This window comes from Colobus angolensis, unplaced genomic scaffold (assembly GCF_000951035.1).
Source record: "Colobus angolensis palliatus isolate OR3802 unplaced genomic scaffold, Cang.pa_1.0 Scaffold25, whole genome shotgun sequence".
Classification (NCBI taxonomy): domain Eukaryota; kingdom Metazoa; phylum Chordata; class Mammalia; order Primates; family Cercopithecidae; genus Colobus; species Colobus angolensis.
In genome coordinates, this window is record NW_012115710.1 from 6,101,630 (window position 1) to 6,119,013 (window position 17,384).

General features: G+C 47.1%; 1 protein-coding gene across 1 annotated transcript in view; it reads left to right on the forward strand.

The window, feature by feature from the left end:
• Window positions 1-17,384, forward strand: part of PLA2G4C (phospholipase A2, group IVC (cytosolic, calcium-independent)) — a 58,842-nt gene that overhangs the window by 11,336 nt on the left and 30,122 nt on the right. Inside the window, exons 7-11 of the mRNA XM_011946548.1 lie at window positions 951-1,071; window positions 3,323-3,463; window positions 8,826-8,879; window positions 11,152-11,181; window positions 14,761-14,814. Of these exons, the coding sequence (XP_011801938.1) occupies window positions 951-1,071; window positions 3,323-3,463; window positions 8,826-8,879; window positions 11,152-11,181; window positions 14,761-14,814 (400 nt within the window). The remainder of the gene's footprint in view (window positions 1-950; window positions 1,072-3,322; window positions 3,464-8,825; window positions 8,880-11,151; window positions 11,182-14,760; window positions 14,815-17,384) is intronic.

Sequence of the window (17,384 nt, forward strand, 5' to 3'; positions counted from 1 at the left end):
GATCATGGCTCACTGCAGCTTTGACCTTCTGGGCTCAAGCAATCCTCTTGCCTCAGCCTTTTGAGTAAGCTGGGGCAACAGGCGTGCACCACCATGCCTGGCTAATTTTTAAATTTTTTTTTTTTTTGTAGCGACAGGGGTCTCACTATATTGCCCAGGCTGGTCTCAAACTCCTGAGCTCAAGCAATCCTCCAACTACTGGGTTCAAGTGATCCTCCCACCCCAGCCTCCCAAAGTGCTGGGATTATGGGTATGAGCCACTGCATCCAGCCTATCCTAACACTTTGGGCTTTTGTTGTTGTTTTGTTTGTTTTCTTTGTTCTTGAGACAGGGTTCACTCTGTCACCCAGGCTGGAGTGCAGTGGTGCAGTCATACTCACTGCAGCCTTGACCTCCTGGGCTCAAGCAATCCTCCCAGCTCAGCCTCCCAAGTAGCTGGGACTATAGGCACCCACCACTGTGCCTAATTGTCTTTTATTTTTTAGTTTTTTGTAGAGACAGGGTCTTGCTTCATTGCTCAGGGTGGTCTCCAAATCCTGGGCTCGAGTGATCCTTCTACCTCAGCCTCCCAAAGTGCTGGGATTTATAGGTATGAGCCACTGCACCTAGCCTATCCAGGCACTTTAGGTGGCCGAGGCGGGAGGATTGCTTGAAGCCATGAGTTCGAGACCAGCCTGGGCCACATAGCAAGAGCCTGTCTCTATCAAAAAATAAATTAACTGGGCATGGTGACATGCATCTGTAGTCCCAGCTACTTGGGAGGTTGAGGCAGGTGGATTGCTTGAGCCCAGGAGGTTGAGGCTGCAGTGGGCCATGATTGTACCACTGCACTCCAGCCTGGGTGACAGACTGAGACCCCTCTAAAAAAAAAAGTTGGCCTACATGCAGAGGTTCCACCCTGTGGGACCCATATGCTCCCTCACACTTTGTCTTGGCACCTTCTCCCAAAGCTGCCGGAGTCCCATTTGTCCAATATGAAGAAGCCTGTGGAAGAAGGGACACTACCCTACCCGATATTTGCAGCCATTGACAACGACCTGCAACCCTCCTGGCAGGAGGCAAAAGCACAGGGTAAGCAAACATTTAGAGGGAGGGAGAGGTAGTAAGGGACAGAACAGCATGGAGGGAAATGGAAGAGTGTTTCCCTGCCCTTCCCTTGGGGAGCCCAGGAAGAGGGAAGGGCTCAGGATTGCAGAAAACAGGGTGCTCAGCTTAGAAGAGAGAAGAGGGAAGTCCCAGAAGTGACCAGAGGACACGCACTTGCTTTGCATGGATCGAGAAAACCTTTAAGAGGTCAACATGGTGGCTCACGCCGGTAATCCCAGCCATACCTGTAATCCCAGTGCTTTGGGAGGCTGAGGTGGGAGGACTGCTTGAAACTAGGAGTTGGAGACCACCCTGGGCAACATAGTGAGACCCCATCTCAAAACAACAGCAACATTAAATAGCAAAACAAAACAAAACAAAAAACACAATAAAATAGTCAAGCATGGGGGCAGGAACCTGAAGAATCTAGTCAGGAGACTGAGGCAGGAGAATCACTAGAGATCCGGAATTCAAGGCTTCAGTGAGCTGTGATTGCACCATTGCACTACAGCCTGGGCGACAAAGTGAGACCCTGTCCCCCCCCAAGAAAAAGTAAAGAGAGGACAGGAAGGAAAAAAGAAAAAAAGGAAAGAACACTGTAATAAGGGATGTTTGAAGGATGGCGGGGTGGGTGGGAAGGGCTGTCTCTCACTTTTGTTTTGTTTTGTTTGAGACGGAGTTTCTTTCTTGTTGTCCAGGCTGGAGTGCAATGGCACGATCTCGGCTCACCGCAACCTCCGCCTCCCGGGTTCAAGCGATTCTCCTGGCTCAGCCTCCCTAGTAGCTGGGACTATAGGCATGTGCCACCACGCCCAGTTAATTTTGTATTTTTAGTTTCTCCATGTTGGTCAGGCTGGTCTCGAACTCCTGACCTCAGGTGATCCACCAAAGTGGATCCCAAAGTGGATCCCAAAGAGACTCCCAAAGTGCTGGGATTACAGGCGTGAACCACGGCTCCCAGCCATCTCTCACTTTTTAGATGTCTTCCTTCTCCATAGGTCCAATCGTCACCCAAATGCTGGCAGCTCTCCAGTCATTCCAGTTTCTCTTTTGAGCTCATCTCTCTCCCGAGATCCACACCTCCTTACCCTATTTCCTAAGCATAAAATGCACTTACCTGTTCAGCAACTGTGTCCTGGCTTCTCACGATATATCAGGCAATGTTACCAGTTACCAGTGGTTGGACATCTCCCAGCATCTCAAGGCTTGGAAGCCCCCGGTGTGAATGGTGTTTGTTTGTTTGTTTGAGACAGAGTTTTGCTCTTGTTGCCCAGGCTGGAGTGTAGTGGCACGATCTCAGCTCACAGCAACCTCTGCCTTCTGGGTTCAAGTGATTCTCCTGCCTCAGTCTCCCAAGTAGCTGGGAATGTAGGCGTGCACCACCACACCTGGCTAAGTTTTGTATTTTTAGTAGACACGGGGTCTCACCATGTTAGTCAGGCTGGTTTCAAACTCCTGACCTTAGGTGATCCACCCGCCTGGGCCTCCCACAGTGCTGGGATTACAGGTGTGAGCCACCGTGCCTGGCTGTGAATGTTTTATCTCTCCTCAGTGTGGATCCTTATGCTGTTTTCTCACCAGAGCAGATAGAGCTGACTCCATCCATTCCATAAGCCCCACAAATTCAGTCCTTCCCAGACCTAGAAATCACCCCCTCCTCATTTTCATCCTTTGTGCTCTTCTACATCACCCCCAGACCAGGTCTCCCAGTCTCCTGGGAGACTCTTGTAATTAGTTCCTCACTGGCCCGCCCATCCCAAGCTGTCCACCTCCTTCCCTGGCTACCTAATGGAAGTTTCCAGGATGAAAATCTGATCATGTCATTTTCTTTCCTGGAATATTCTAATGACTCACATTGGAATCATGCATTAGATTTGTGCCCACAGACAAACCTCCATGCAATCACGTGACTACACTCTTCCTCTGTACTCCAGGGTTCCATAGAGTTGTAGCCACAATGAGACGGAAGAGAGAGGCAGGGCTGAGGGTTCAAGCTCTGGAAAATACTGGAAACAGGCTGCTGTGGAAGTTATGAGCTGCCACCAGCAGCGTAAAGACTCAGGTCTGAGGATGAGATCCCCAGTGGTTTCTGGCACCACACAGTCCATCTCTAACATTCTCCTGGCATGGTTGTAATTCCTCATTAATAGATTTTTTTTTTTTTTTTTTTCCCTGCACATCTGCTATGTTCCAAGTTCTGTGCTGGGACTCACTTGCCCTTGTATTTCCTCTGCAGAGACCTGGTTCGAGTTCACCCCTCACCATGCTGGCTTCCCTGCACTGGGGGCCTATGTTTCCATAACCCACTTCGGAAGCAAATTCAAGAAGGGAAGACTGGTCAGAACTCACCCTGAGAGAGACCTGTCTTTCCTGAGAGGTCAGTGCTAGGGTCAGAGGGGATTAAATGGGGGTGGGAAGTAGAGGAGAGGTAAGAGGGTCTGGCTTTGCCCAGCTCTTACATTTCTGGGGGGAAAGAAAAGGACTTGGTATGCTTCCAGAAAGAGGAATGGTGTGTTCCTCCTGCTGAGTCTTCAGTGTCTCTCAAAGGCCTCCTTAATGTGTCAGATACATGATATCCTATCACACAATCCAGGAGAGAGAGCTTAATAGAGGGGCTCAAGTCCAGCGCTGTGGCTTCCAATAAGCAGATTCAGAATGTGTTTGGGATGACATGGTGCTTTGGGAGGCTGATATGGGAGGATCCCTTGAGACTGGGAGTTTGAGACCAACCTGGGCAACATAGCAACACTGTGTCTCTACAAAAACTTAAAAATTAGCCAGGCATGTTGACATGTGCTTATGGGTCCCAGCTACTCAGGAGGCTGAGGCAGTGGAAGGATCACTTCAGCCTGGGAGTTCAAGGCTGCAGTGAGTTATGATCCACCACTGCCCTCCAGCCTGGATGACAGAGAAAGATCCTATCTGAAAACAAACACACAACAACAACAAAAAACTAGAATGTGTTTTGGGCACCAGCAAAGCAAGGGGCATACAATTTTTTTAAAACAGGGTATTTTCAGAAAAAAATTACAACAAAAACCAAAAACAATCAAAACAGTGATAGTGAGTAAAATCAGAACTTGGTTAAATGTCCTTGACTGTAGCTTACACACTGGTATCACTTTTAGTTGTGGCTTCATAATCTTCTCAGAACTCAGGATCTGAAGGCATTACCCTGCTATGCAGACAGCTCCCTTACACGGGACAAATAATGCCAGCTTGAGAAAGTCATTTATGTTACCTGAGCCTCGGTTTTCTCATAGGGAAAGTACTTATCTCAAAATGTGGGTGTGAGAGTTAGGTATAATCCACAAATAAAGCACTCAGCCCAGTGCCCAGCACATGGTAGTAATTCAAGGATGGTTGAATTGCCATGATTTTAGCATACACTTTTGAGACATGCTGGGACCTTGATACTATTTTAAATGCAGGGGATTCAGTCATGAGCAGAACAGTGAAGGCTCATTCCGTAATGAAGTTTGCACTCCAGGGAAGGAGATGATGAATGAACACACACAAAAATAAATATATATTATAATGTCAGATCATAGTAAATGCTATCTTGAAAAATAATTCATGATAAGGGGCTGGAGAGTGACCACAGAATTATTTTTAATTGGTGGTCAAGCTTCTGAAAGGAGATGGCCTTTGAGTGTGGACCTGATGAAAACAAGCCATGCAGATATCTTAGGGGAAAAGCACATGGACAGAGGGAAGAGCAAATACGGAGACCCTGTATTAGTCCATTTTCATACTGCTATAAAGATACTACCCGAGACTGGGTAATTTGTAGACAAAGAAGGTTTAATTGACTCACAATTTCACATGGCTGGGGAGTCCTCAGAAAACTTACAATCATGGCAGAAGGCAAAGGGGAAGCAAGAACCTTCTTCACATGGTGGCAGAAGAGAGAAGAGCAAGCCAAAGAAAAACTACCTGACACTTATAAAACCGTCAGATCTCATGAGAACTCACTCACTATCATGAGTACAGCATGGGGGGAACTGCCCCCGTGATCCAATTACCTCCCACAAAGTCCCTCCCTCAACACCTGGGGATTACAACTCGAGAGATTTGGGTGGGAACATAAAACTTAACCATATCAGACCCTAAGCCAGGACCATGCTTGTCTTACCCTAGAACCAATGAGAAGACCAGTGAGGTTGGAGCCTCCTGAATGAGGCTGGGAGAGAGGGCTGGAGAGGTAGGCAAGGTCCAGATCATATGGGACCCTGAGGGACACAGATGAAGTTTAGTTTGCATTCCAAGTGTGATGGGAGAGCCAGGGAGGCAGTTTGATTAGGGTGGTGACTTGATTCAGTTGATATTGGAAAAGATCGATCTCTCTCTCTCTCAGCATGGATTGGGGGTGGGTATGCAAACTTAGAGTTTGGGAGCAGTTGAGAAGCTAATGGTCCTGGTGACAGATAATGGCAGTTTAAGGTTGGGTACCAGAGTGGATATGGGAGGGAAGTGGCTGGACTCTGGAAAGCTGGAGATGGATGAAGAAGAATTATACCTGGATTGGATGTGGAGAGTAAGGAGAATCAGAGATGACATTAAAGGTTCCAGCTCTGGGCCGGGTGCGGTGGCTCAAGCCTGTAATCCCAGCACTTTGGGAGGCCGAGACGGGCGGATCACGAGGTCAGGAGATCGAGACCATCCTGGCTAACACGGTGAACCCCCGTCTCTACTAAAAAATACAAAAAAACTAGCTGGGCGACGTGGCGGGCGCCTGTAGTCCCAGCTACTCAGGAGGCTGAGGCAGGAGAATGGCGTAAACCCAGGAGGCGGGGCTTGCAGTGAGCTGAGATCCGGCCATTGCACTCCAGCCTGGGCGGCAGAGCAAGACTCCGTCTCAAAAAAAAAAAAAAAAGGTTCCAGCTCTGGCAACCTGGTAGATGGAGGGGTGTTCTCAGGGAGAGGAATGAGGTAAGATGAAGGGGATCTTCCCCCTTTCTCTGGTCTGAACAGAAGGGGTCCTTCATATTGCCAAGCCTGGCTCCTGTCTCCTATCCCCGCCATCTCTTTGCTAAATCTGGTCTTGGGCATCTGATATTCTGAAATTGTCACTCCCAGGTGCTCCTTATAACATTATTATTTCCTCGGGTGTATGTATCACCTACTGAAGTGGTTCTGTACATGTCTCTTATCCCCCCCTCACACACCTGGGTGCTTTTTATTTATTATTACAAAATACACATAGCATAAATTTTGCCATTTTAACGATTTTAAAGGGTCGAGTACAGTGGTATAAATACAATACATTCATAATGTTGTGCAACCATCACCGCCATCCATCTCCATAACCCTTTTCATCTTGTAAAACTGGAACTCTATGCCCATTAAACACTAACTCCCTGTCACCCCCTCCCTTAGCCCCTGACAACCACAATACTACCTTCTGCCTATGAGTTTGACTACTCTGAGTATGACATGTAAATGGAATCATGCACTGTTTGTCTTTTTGTGTCCGTCTGATTTCACTGAGGAAAATGACTTTGAAGTTCATCCATATTGTACCATGTGTTCGAATTCCTTCCTTTTTATAGATGAATCATATTCCATTGTACGAATATACCACATTTTGCTTATCAATTCATCCATCAATGGACACGTGGATTGCTTTCATCTTTTGGCTGTTGTGAAGGAAGCTGCCATGCACATGGGTCTATGAATAGCTTTTTGAGACCTTGCTTTCAATTCTTTTGGGTACATACTCAGAGGTAGAGTTGCTGGATCATGTATGTGGTAATTCTATTTTTAAAATTTTGAGGCCGGGCTTGGTGGCTCATGCCTGTAATCCCAGCACTTTGGGAGGCCGAGGCAGGAGGATCACCTGAAGTCGAGAGTTTGAGACCAGCCTGACCAACATGGTGAAACCCCACCTCTACTAAAAATACAAAATTAGCCGGGTGTGGTGACACCTGCCTATAATTCCAGCTACTCGGGAGGCTGAGGCAGGAGAATTGCTTGATCCTGGGAGGTGGAGGTTGCAGTGAGCCAAGATCATGCCATTGTACTCCAGCCTGGGCCATCTCAAAAAAAAAAAAAAAAAAAATTTTTTTTGAGGAACAACCATACCGTTTTCCACAGTGGCTGTACCATTTTATGTTCTGCCCAATGGTGCACCAGGGTTCCAATTTCTCCATGTCCTCATCAACACTTACTGTTTTCTGGGGTTTTTCGGATACCAGCCTACCCAATGGGTGTGTCTATAGTGTCTTTGAGTTTTCTTCTCCTTCTTTTTTTTTTTTTTTTTTTTTTGAGATGGAGTCTCACTCTGTCGCCCAGGCTGGAGTGCAGTGGTGCAATCTCTGCTCACTGCAACCTCCCGGGTTCAAGTGATTCTCCTGCCTCAGCCTCCCGAGTAGCTGGGACTATAGGTGCACACCACCAGGCCCAGCTAATTTTTGTATTTTTAGTAGAGATAGGGATTCACCATGTTGGCCAGGCTGATTTTAAACTCCTAACTTCAATTCATCCACCCACCTTAGTCTCCCAAAATGCTGGCATTACAGGTGTGAGCCAACGTGCCTGGCCCTGGCTGATTATTCATTTTTTATGTCTTCCTGTATCTATACAAATGTGTTTGGCTAAAAGTCACTAACCAACCACAGTGCCCTGAGGAAATGTGGGTTTAATTTTCTTACAAAAGAAAAAGACAGGCCGGGCATTGTGACTAACACCTGAAATCCCAGCACTATGGGAGACTGAGGCAGGCAGATCACTTGAGGTCAGGAGTTTGAGACCAGCTGGGCCAACATGGTGAAACCCCATCTCTACTAAGAAAGCACAAAAATTAGCAGGGCGTGGGGGCCATGCCTGTAATCCCAGTTACTCGGGAGACTGAAGCAGGTGAATCACTTGAATCTGGGAGGCAGAGGTTGCATTGAACCGAGATCACATCACTGCACTCCAGCCTGGGCCATAGAGCAAGACCCCATCTCAAAATAAATACATAAATAATGCAAAGATAGGTGGCTGGTGGCATTGGTTTAGCTGTGGAACATTAAGCAGAAGGACCCAGGTTTATTCTGGGTTTCTGCTCCTCCATCCTTAGCATATTAACAGTCACCCTCATGCTGAACTCCTCCACACTACAGGATGGCTGCTGCATCCAATGAAGCTGCAACTTTTTTTTTTTTTTTAAAGTCAGGGTCTCTCTCTGTCACTCAGGCTGCAGTGCAGAAGCACGATCATAGCCCAATACAGGTCTCGAACTCCTGGCCTCAAGCGATCTTCCTGCCTCAGCCTCCCAAGTAGCTGAGACTAGAGTTGCATGCCACCACATCTGGCCTGCTCCTTCTGAGAAGGACAACAAGCACTTTGCAGAAGTCCCCCCAGCAATGTGCATGGACCACAGCTTGACCTCCCCCTAGCTGCAAGGGAAGCTGGGAAATATTTGCCCTTCCTGCCTGTATACTGAAAAGGGTTGGCATGGAAGGAAGCTTGAAATGGCCTTGGGGTAGCCAGTCTACAGCGCCTGGCTGGCTCTGCCCATAGAAGGTTCACGAGGACAAGGACCTTATCTGTTTTGTTTATTGCTCTATTCCAGCAGCCAGAAGAGTGCCGGGTGCCCACTAATTGCTTCATACGTATTTATGGAATGGAAGAATGATCTTTCTTCCTGCTGCAGATCCCTGCAGTGCTTTATACCAGTCTGCTGGTGCTTTGAATATCAAGCATGACAGTCACGTGATGGAGAATGTTTGAACTTTTTGCTATTTTCTTGGCAGGTTTATGGGGAAGTGCTCTTGGTAACACTGAAGTCAATAGGAATTATATTTTTGGTGAGTATTTGGGGAACAGAAAGGTCAAAGCCTAGAGATATTTTGTGCAAGGAGATTCACAGTACTTTTCCTACTCATGGCAGAAGAGAGACCTGTATGTAATTGTTCTAGCAAATGCATTTCCTGACATTTATTCTCATATAATTGGGCAGCCAGGATGACCACAGAGTGGATGAGAGTACAGACTCCCTTGGAAGGAATGTTGCTCTGGTACATGTGAGCTTTGTGACCTCTGAAAAGTTACTTAACCTCTCTGTGCCTCAGTTTCTGCCTCTGTGCCATGTGGGTGATAATAATAGTAGTTATGGGCCAGGCGCGGTGGCTCACGCCTGTAATCCCAGTACTTTGGGAGGCCGAGACAGGCGGATCACGAGGTCAGGAGATTGAGACCACCCTGGCTAACACGGTGAAACCCCGTCTCTACTAAAAATACAAAAATTAGCTGGGTGTGGTGGCAGGCGCCTGTAGTCCCAGCTACATGGGAGGCTGAGGCAGGAGAATGGCGTGAACCTGGGAGGCGGAGCTTGCAGTGAGTGGAGATCGCGCCACTGCACTCCAGCCTGGGCGACAGAGCCAGACTCCATCTCAATAATAATAATAATCATAGTAGTTGTGAATATTTGATGAGTTAATTCATTGAAAGCTCATAGGACAGTGCCTGATAGATAATGGCACTCAGTAAACATTAGCAATCATTACCTGGTCCCTCATTTAACTTTTTTTTTTTTTTTTTCTGAGACGGAGTCTCTCTCTTCTGCCCAGGCCGGACTGCAGTGGCACTATCTTGGCTCACTGCAAGCTCTGCCTCCCGAGTTCACGCCATTGTCCTGCCTCAGTCTCCTGAGTAGCTAAGACTACAGGTGCCCGCCACCACGCCTAGCTAATTTTTTGTATTTTTAGTAGAGACAGGGTTTCACCGTGTTAGCCAGGATGGTCTCAATCTCCTGACCTCGTGATCCGCCCACCTCGGCCTCCCAAAGTGCTGGGATTACAGGCATGAGCCACCGAGCCCAGCCCCTCATTTAACAGTACCTAAGAGGCAGTACCCTAAGAGGCAGATGCTTTTGTCCCTTCCATTTTGTGAAGATCCACCAAGTCATGGGAAGGATGCGTGACTCACCCACACTGCTGGTCAGGGAGCGTAGATGCAGGATTCTATAGGAGAATTGGGTGGTGGATCTCTAGGGGAATAGTGTGGTGGTTCAAATCCAAAGCCTGTCTGCCTGGATCCACATCCCGGCTCTGCTTCTCCTGCATTGCTGACTCTGGAAAGCTGCTTAAATTCTCTGTGACCCAATTTCGCCTTCCTAAAATGGAGACAAGAGTACACAGTCCCAGTCCCGTATATTTGATGTGGGGTTTAAATGACCTCATGTATGTAAAATGCTTAGAGCAAAGCCTGACACATGGGAGTATTTCATTTTATGTTAATCGTATTTTTAGGATCATTATTGAGTTCACACCCTGAACAACTCACCATTCATTTAATGCATATTCATGGGACCTCCCGTATGCCAGGCACTGTACTAGTTCTTATACTTTGACTTTTTAGTTTGTTTGTTTTTTTGAGACAGAGTTTTGCTCTGTTGCCCGGGTTGGAGTGCAGTGGTGTGATCTCGGCTCACTGCAACCTCCACCTCCCAGGCTCAAGCGACTCTCCTCCTGAGTAGCTGGGACTACAGGTGCGTGCCACCATGCCCAGCTAATTTTTGTATTATTGGTAGAGACAGGGTTTCACCATGTTGGCCAGGCTGATCTTGAACTCCTGACCTCAAGTGATCCACCGCCTCAGCCTCCCAAAATACTGGGATTACAGGTGTAAACCACCGTGCCTGGGCTGATGTTGTTCTTTGACGTTGGTGTTCACCATAACTTGGTTAAAAACAAACTGAAAAAGGGAATCTATCTATCTCCAACCTCCAAATGGCTAACTAAAGGTGTGAGATGGGTCTGAGTGTTACTTCTCCAGTGGATCTGCTAAGCTTTCTCTCTAAAAAACAAAAACAAAACTCCTGATATGTAGTGTTTGCCAATTCCTGTGGTGGAAATGTTCCCACCATGGCCATACTTCAAGCTACCGACATGAGGTCACTGAGCACAGAGTTGGAAGAGAGGTGCAAAATTGGCTCTCGAGAGGCATTGGCTGCCATTGGAACCCATGGCTGCCATTTCTATTAATGAAATATCCCTGCAGGTCATCTGTACTTTTTATGTTATAACTAGGGACTTTGTTGTACAGCTAAACATTCCCCCTGCTTCTACTCTTTTGCAGACCAGTTAAGGAATCTTCTGAGCCCGAGAGGTAAGCATCCTACTTCGTCGTGAATCCCTAATGATAATGTGGACTGCACACTTGCTTGAGGCCAGCCATTGTCCTAAGAACGTTACACGTATGATTCATTTGGTGCCCATTTGAACTCTTTTTCTGGTATTTCAAAGATTTCATCTTGATTTGGATCTGTTGCTGGAGAGGTAGTGTGATCTTTTGGGGGTGTGCTGTAGAACCATGTTTTATCATATTACCAAAGTTACTTTTCTGGTTCCTTCTCATTTGAGTAGACGATTTCTTTTAATTATTCTTGAATTTATGTTTGATTTGACTTTTTTTTTTTCTTTTTTCCGCTTAAGGATGTGACTTTAATGTCCCTAGCTAATTATAGCCTAATTTGGTCCTTAGTGCTTTCAGGGGTGAAGACTGGAAGAGTTCCTTGGATATAGGGAGTCTTTGTGTGATGGCTCTCTCATATGCTAGTTGTAGAAGCAACGTGCTCACTGTGTGAGCAAGTTCACTGTTGCCTACAGGGTGGGAATGGTAGAAGTCTCTTGAAGCTTAACTCATTCCCCACATGGCATGCAATTTTTTTCCCCAGTATTTTATTGGCTGGTGTGATGGTTCAGGTTTCAGGTCTGTAGGGGAGGTGTGCCTGCATAGGAAGTGATTGTGGCTAAAGCATGTGAGTAAATGCAACACCCAATGGTGAGCAAAGGTCCCAGCCTTGACAGAGGTGACTGGAGGACCTCTCAGTGAGTTGCACTGAGATTTTTTTTTTTTTTTTGAGACAGAGCTTGGCTCTTGTTGCCCAGGCTGGAGTGCAATGGCATGATCTCAGCTCGCCCCGCAACCTCTGCCTCACGGGTTCAAGCGATTCTCCTATCTCAGCCTCCCGAGTAGCTGGGATTACAGGCACTTGCCACCACGCCCAGCTAATTTTGTATTTTTAGTAGAGACGGGGTTTCTCCATGTTGGTCAGGCTGGTCTCGAACTCCCGACCTCAGGTGATCTGCCCAACTTGGCCTCCCAAAATGCTGGGATCACAGGCGTAAGCCACTGAACCTGGCTGTGCATCGAGGTCTTATCAGGTGGAAGGGTTGGAGCCACTTCAGCTCCCCTGCCAGGTCAGCCGGAAAGCCATCCACCTCTCAGACACACTCGTGATCCAGTGCTCCAGCTATTCAGATCAGACAGGCACCTCTTTTCATCTGTAGGAATGTTGATGTTCCAAGTAGAGAGGAATTGTGGATCTGTCTCTTGTGCAAGCCTAAACCTGGAGGGTGCTCCTCCTGCGGGGATGCCGTCACCCTGATGTGTTCCAGAAAGACTGTCTACAGTTGCACCCACGCTGAGCTCCCATGGGAGAAGCCCCAGCTGTGCCTGTGGCGATGGAAGAGAGGAGAAAGACATCCCCTTCTCCAAGACCCTTCACTCACACCAGGGCTGTCTGATGGTTGAGTTAGAGCTGTGGGCTTTCCCTGCTGAGCCCAGCACTGAAACTGTGCCCCTGCTGAAAGAAACTTCCCACCAGCAGAAAGATCTGATTTTCAAGGCCTGCTGTCCAGACTCTTTTGTCCCATGGGGTGTTCCCTTGATATGGTGCACTCCCCACTCCCGTAGGATAGGAGTCACTGGGCACCAGACTACAGTGAGTGTTGTTCCTCTGGGTCTAGCCACCCAGTGAAGCTGCCACACTTCAGGCTGGTTCTGGGGAATGTCTGCAAGGAATCCGGTAATGTCACCTGTCCTCGAGACTCCCAGCAGTGGGTAGCAGCACCAGCTCTAATGGGGGTGGCGGGAGAGAGACACAGGCTCTGTGAGATTCGTGTTATAGGTAGCCTTAGTATTTTGGCTTCCTTGTATGCTAGTTACAGGAACGGATCACGTGGACAGACTCAGGACCTCCTGGTTAGCCAGAGTGGTGCACGCAGTGGTGACAGCTAAGGACATACAGCCATTTTCTCCTTCCTGGGGGCAGTGTTATCCTGCCAGGAGATGCTGTCATGAACTGTGTTGGTTGGCCTCCACCCAGCAGGTGGAGCACCAGCTGCAGGAGTAGCAGTGAGATGTTCGCTTGCCCTATGTTGCCCAGCGTGGCTACTCTTGTTTCTCAGGCAATGGGCAGAGTCATAGAGTTCCCAAAAATTTCTATCCTTTGTATTAAGCCACCAGGATGGGTGGCAGGGCAAAGCCAGGTGTGGGCTGGGTCAGGCAGTTTTGTGCTCTAACTCTCCCTGTGCGGGGCAAGCAGCAATCCCTGTTGGATATCCGGGGTGGGGTTGGTTTCCAGGCCAGTGTGCTGATAATTCAGAGAGGAGTGTTTCTGCCTCTGCTGCACAGAAGAGTTTCTGCAGGGAGTGGGGAGTGGCAGGTGGCAGTAAGCCCCACACAGATCCCACACACTTGGCAAGGCAGATCTCCTCCCACCCTGTTCCACTGGCAGCGGCGAGCTAAGTTTCAGGCAGCCTGCGCTCAGAACTTGCAAATGCTTCCAAGTCATAAGCTTTCCCTGCAGAGATAGCAACCACTGCTTTCAGGCCATGCCCCTCCCCATCTATCCCACCCAGCCATGTGCCAGGGTCCTGTATACACGTGACTGCAGCTTGCTTTTCGCTTACCCCATGCCCCAATCCCAGCCCTGGCCAAGGAAGTTCATCTGAACCCACAGTTATCACATGAAACCCAGTTGCAGGCTTCTTTCAACCTGCCACCACCCCCTGAACTTTTTGGCTGACCACTGCAGGGTGCCCTGTGAGGAACAGTAAGGAATGGCTTCCCTGGGTCCATACTGGGATCTGGGAGTGCATGCAGGGTTCTTCCTGCAGCTCCTACTTATATTCCATGAACCTCCCCAAGTCATATCCTGCACTGAGTAGGGTTAAGGCCTTGCCCCAGAGATTGGACTTTCAGTCTCCCTGAAAGTGGGGGCGTGTATCCTGCAGCCTTTCCCCATCTCACACCCTGGGGACTCTCAGCTCTTCACTTGAGTCACAGTATAGGCTGCAGCCCGTCAGTTCCTTCAAAGGGACGGTGGATTCCTTCAGATTTCCTGTCCAATTCCTGAATCACTTCTTGAAAAAAAAAAGTTCACAGTGTGATTCTCTACACAGTGTTTTGTCCTTCCACATGGGAGGGGTATGCCAGCAATGCCTCTAATCCAACATGTTTGCTGTCCTGCTCTTTCGTAGTAGGAGAGCAAGGACTTTCTAGAAGTGTCCCCAGCAATGTGCATGGGCCAGAGCTTGACCTTCCCCTAGCTGCAAGGGAGGCTGGGAAATATTTGCCCTTCCTGCCTGTGGGCTGAGAAATGTTGGCATGGAAGGGAGCTTGAAATGGGCCTTGGAGTAGTAGCCAGTCTACCGTGTCTGGCTGGCTCCACCCATAGAACGTTCGTGAGGACAAATCTGTCTTGTTTACTGCTCTATTCCAGCAGCCAAAAGAGTGCTGGGTGCCCACTCATTGCTTCGTAAATATTTATGGAATGGAAGAATAATCTTTCTTCCTGCTACAGATCCCTGCAGTGCTTTATACCAGTCTGCTGGTGCTTTGAATATCAAGCATGACAGTCACATGATGGAGAATGTTTGAATTTTATTGCTATTTTCTTAGATTTATGGAGAAGGACTGTTGCAGGTGTTAAAAACACTGGACGCCTTATTTTTGGTGAGTATTTGGGGAACAGCAAGGTCAAAGCCTAGAGATATTTTATGCAAGGAGATTCACAGTACTTTTTCTACTCATGGTAGAGGAGAGACCTGTATGTAATTGTTCTAGCAACTGCATTTCCTGACATTTATTTTCACGTAACTGGGCAGCCAGGATGACCACAGAGTAGATGAGCGTACAGACCCCCTTGGAAGGAATGTTGCTCTGGTACATGTGAGCTTTGTGACCTCTGAAAAGTTACCTAACCTCTCTGTGCCTCAGTTTCTGCCTCTATCCCATGTGGGTGATAATAATAGTAGTTATGATAAATGAATTAATTCATCAAAAGCACATAGGACAGTGCCTTGCAGATAAAGGCACTCAGTAAACATTAGCAATCTGACTGGATGCAGTGGCTGACACCCATAATCCCAACACTTGGGAGGTCAAGGCGGGTGGATCACTTGAGGCCGGGATACAGTGGCTCACACCTGTAATCCCAGCACTTTGGGAGGCTGAGGTGGGTGAATCACTTGAGTTTAGGAGTCTGAGACCAGCCTGGCCAACATGGTGAGACCCCATTTCTACTAAAAATACAAAAATTAACCGGGCGTGGTGGTGCATACCTGGAGTCCCAGTTAGTCGGGTGGCTGAGGCAGGAGAATTGCTTGAACCTGGGAGGCAGGGGTTGCAGTGAGCTGAGATTGCATCACTATGCACTAGGCTGTGTCGAGACTGTGTCTCAAAAAAAAAAAAAAAAAAAAAAAAAAAAAAAAAAAAAAAAAAAAAAAAAAAAAAAAAAAAAAAAAGAAAGAAAGAAAGAAAAAAAGAAAAAGAAAAAAAAGCAGACAAAATTTACTGACTATTCAGAAATCTGAAAAAGATAAAGCAGAAGCTTGACCTAACCGACATGTATCCAGACTCAGCTTTCTATCACATTTTCAGCACATGTGGAAAAATTGAATTTTGATTTGATCTCAAGTAAAAATTTATAACATGTACAAATATTTTAATTATAGGGATTAACTCTGCTACTATTAGGTAATAATATTTTAAAATATTAAGTTTTTTTGTTTTTTTGAATTTTTACTTCAATAGCTTTTGGGGGTACAAGTGGTTTCTGTTACATGATGAATTATGTAGTAATAAATTCTGAGATTGTAGTCCACCCATCAGTGTATATTTTAGAGTATGTTGCACTCAATATGTAGTTTTTTGGTTTTATTTTTTGAGACAGTCTTGCTCTGTTGCCCAGGCTGGAGTGCAGTAGAGGGATCTCATCTCACTGCAACCTCTGTATCTTGGGTTCAAGTGCTTCTCCTGCCTCAGCCTCCCAAGTAGGTGGGACCACAGGCACACACCACCATGCCTGGCTAATTTTTATAATTTTAGTAGAGATGGGGTTTTGCCGTGTTGGTCAGACTGGTCTCAAACTTCTGAGCTCAAGTAATCTGCCCGCCTCGGCCTCCTAAAGTGCCGGGATTACAGGCATGAGCCACCACACCTGTCCCCAATGTGTAGTTTTTTGTCCCCACCTCCCTGCCCTTCCCTTTCTGAATCTCTGAAGTCCATTATGCCACTCCGTATGCCTTTGCATACCCATGGCTTAGCTCCCACTTATAAGTGAGAACATATGGTTTTTGGTTTTACATTCCTAAGTTACTTCACTTAGAATGATGGCCTCCATCCAAGTTGCTGCAAGACTTTATTTTACTCTTTTTTATGGCTGAGTCATATTCCATGGTGTTTATATACCACATATTCTTTATCCACTCATTGGTCAATGGGCACTTAGGTGGCTTCCATATCTTTCAATTGTGAATTGTGCTGCTATAAACGTATATGGGCGTGTGTCTTTTTTATTTTATTTTATTTTATTTGAGGCAGAGTCTCGCTCTGTCATCCAAGCTGGAATGCAGTGGTGCAATCTCACTGCAACCTCCAACTCACAGGTTCAAGTGATTCTCCTGCCTCAGCCTCCCAAGTAGCTGGGACTACAGGCATGTACCACCATGTCTAGCTAATTTTTGTATTTTTAGTAGAGATGGGCTTTCACCTTGTTGGCCAGGCTGGTCTTGAACTCCTGACCTCGAGTGATCTGCCCTCCTCGGCCTCCCAAAGTGTTGGGATTACAGGCACGAGCCACTGCACCCAGCCCACAAGTGTCTTTTTCATATAATGGCTGCCTTTTCTTTGGGTAGATACCCAGTAGTGGGATTGCTGGATCGAATGGTCGATCTACTTTTAGTTCTTTGAGGAATCTCCATACTGTTTTCCAAAGAGGTTGTACTAATTCACATCCCCACCAGCAGGGTATTAATGTTCCATTTTCACCACATCCACACCAACATCTATTGGTTTTTTTGAATTTTTATCAATGGCCATTCTTGTGGGAGTAAAATGATATTTCATTGTGGCTTTAATTTGCATTTCTTTAATGATTAGTGATGCTGACCATTTCTTCATATGTTTCTTGGCCACTGGAATATCTTCTTTTGAGAAATGTCTATTCATGCCGGGCGCGGTGGCTCAAGCCTGTAATCCCAGCACTTTGGGAGGCCGAGACGGGCGGATCACGAGGTCAGGAG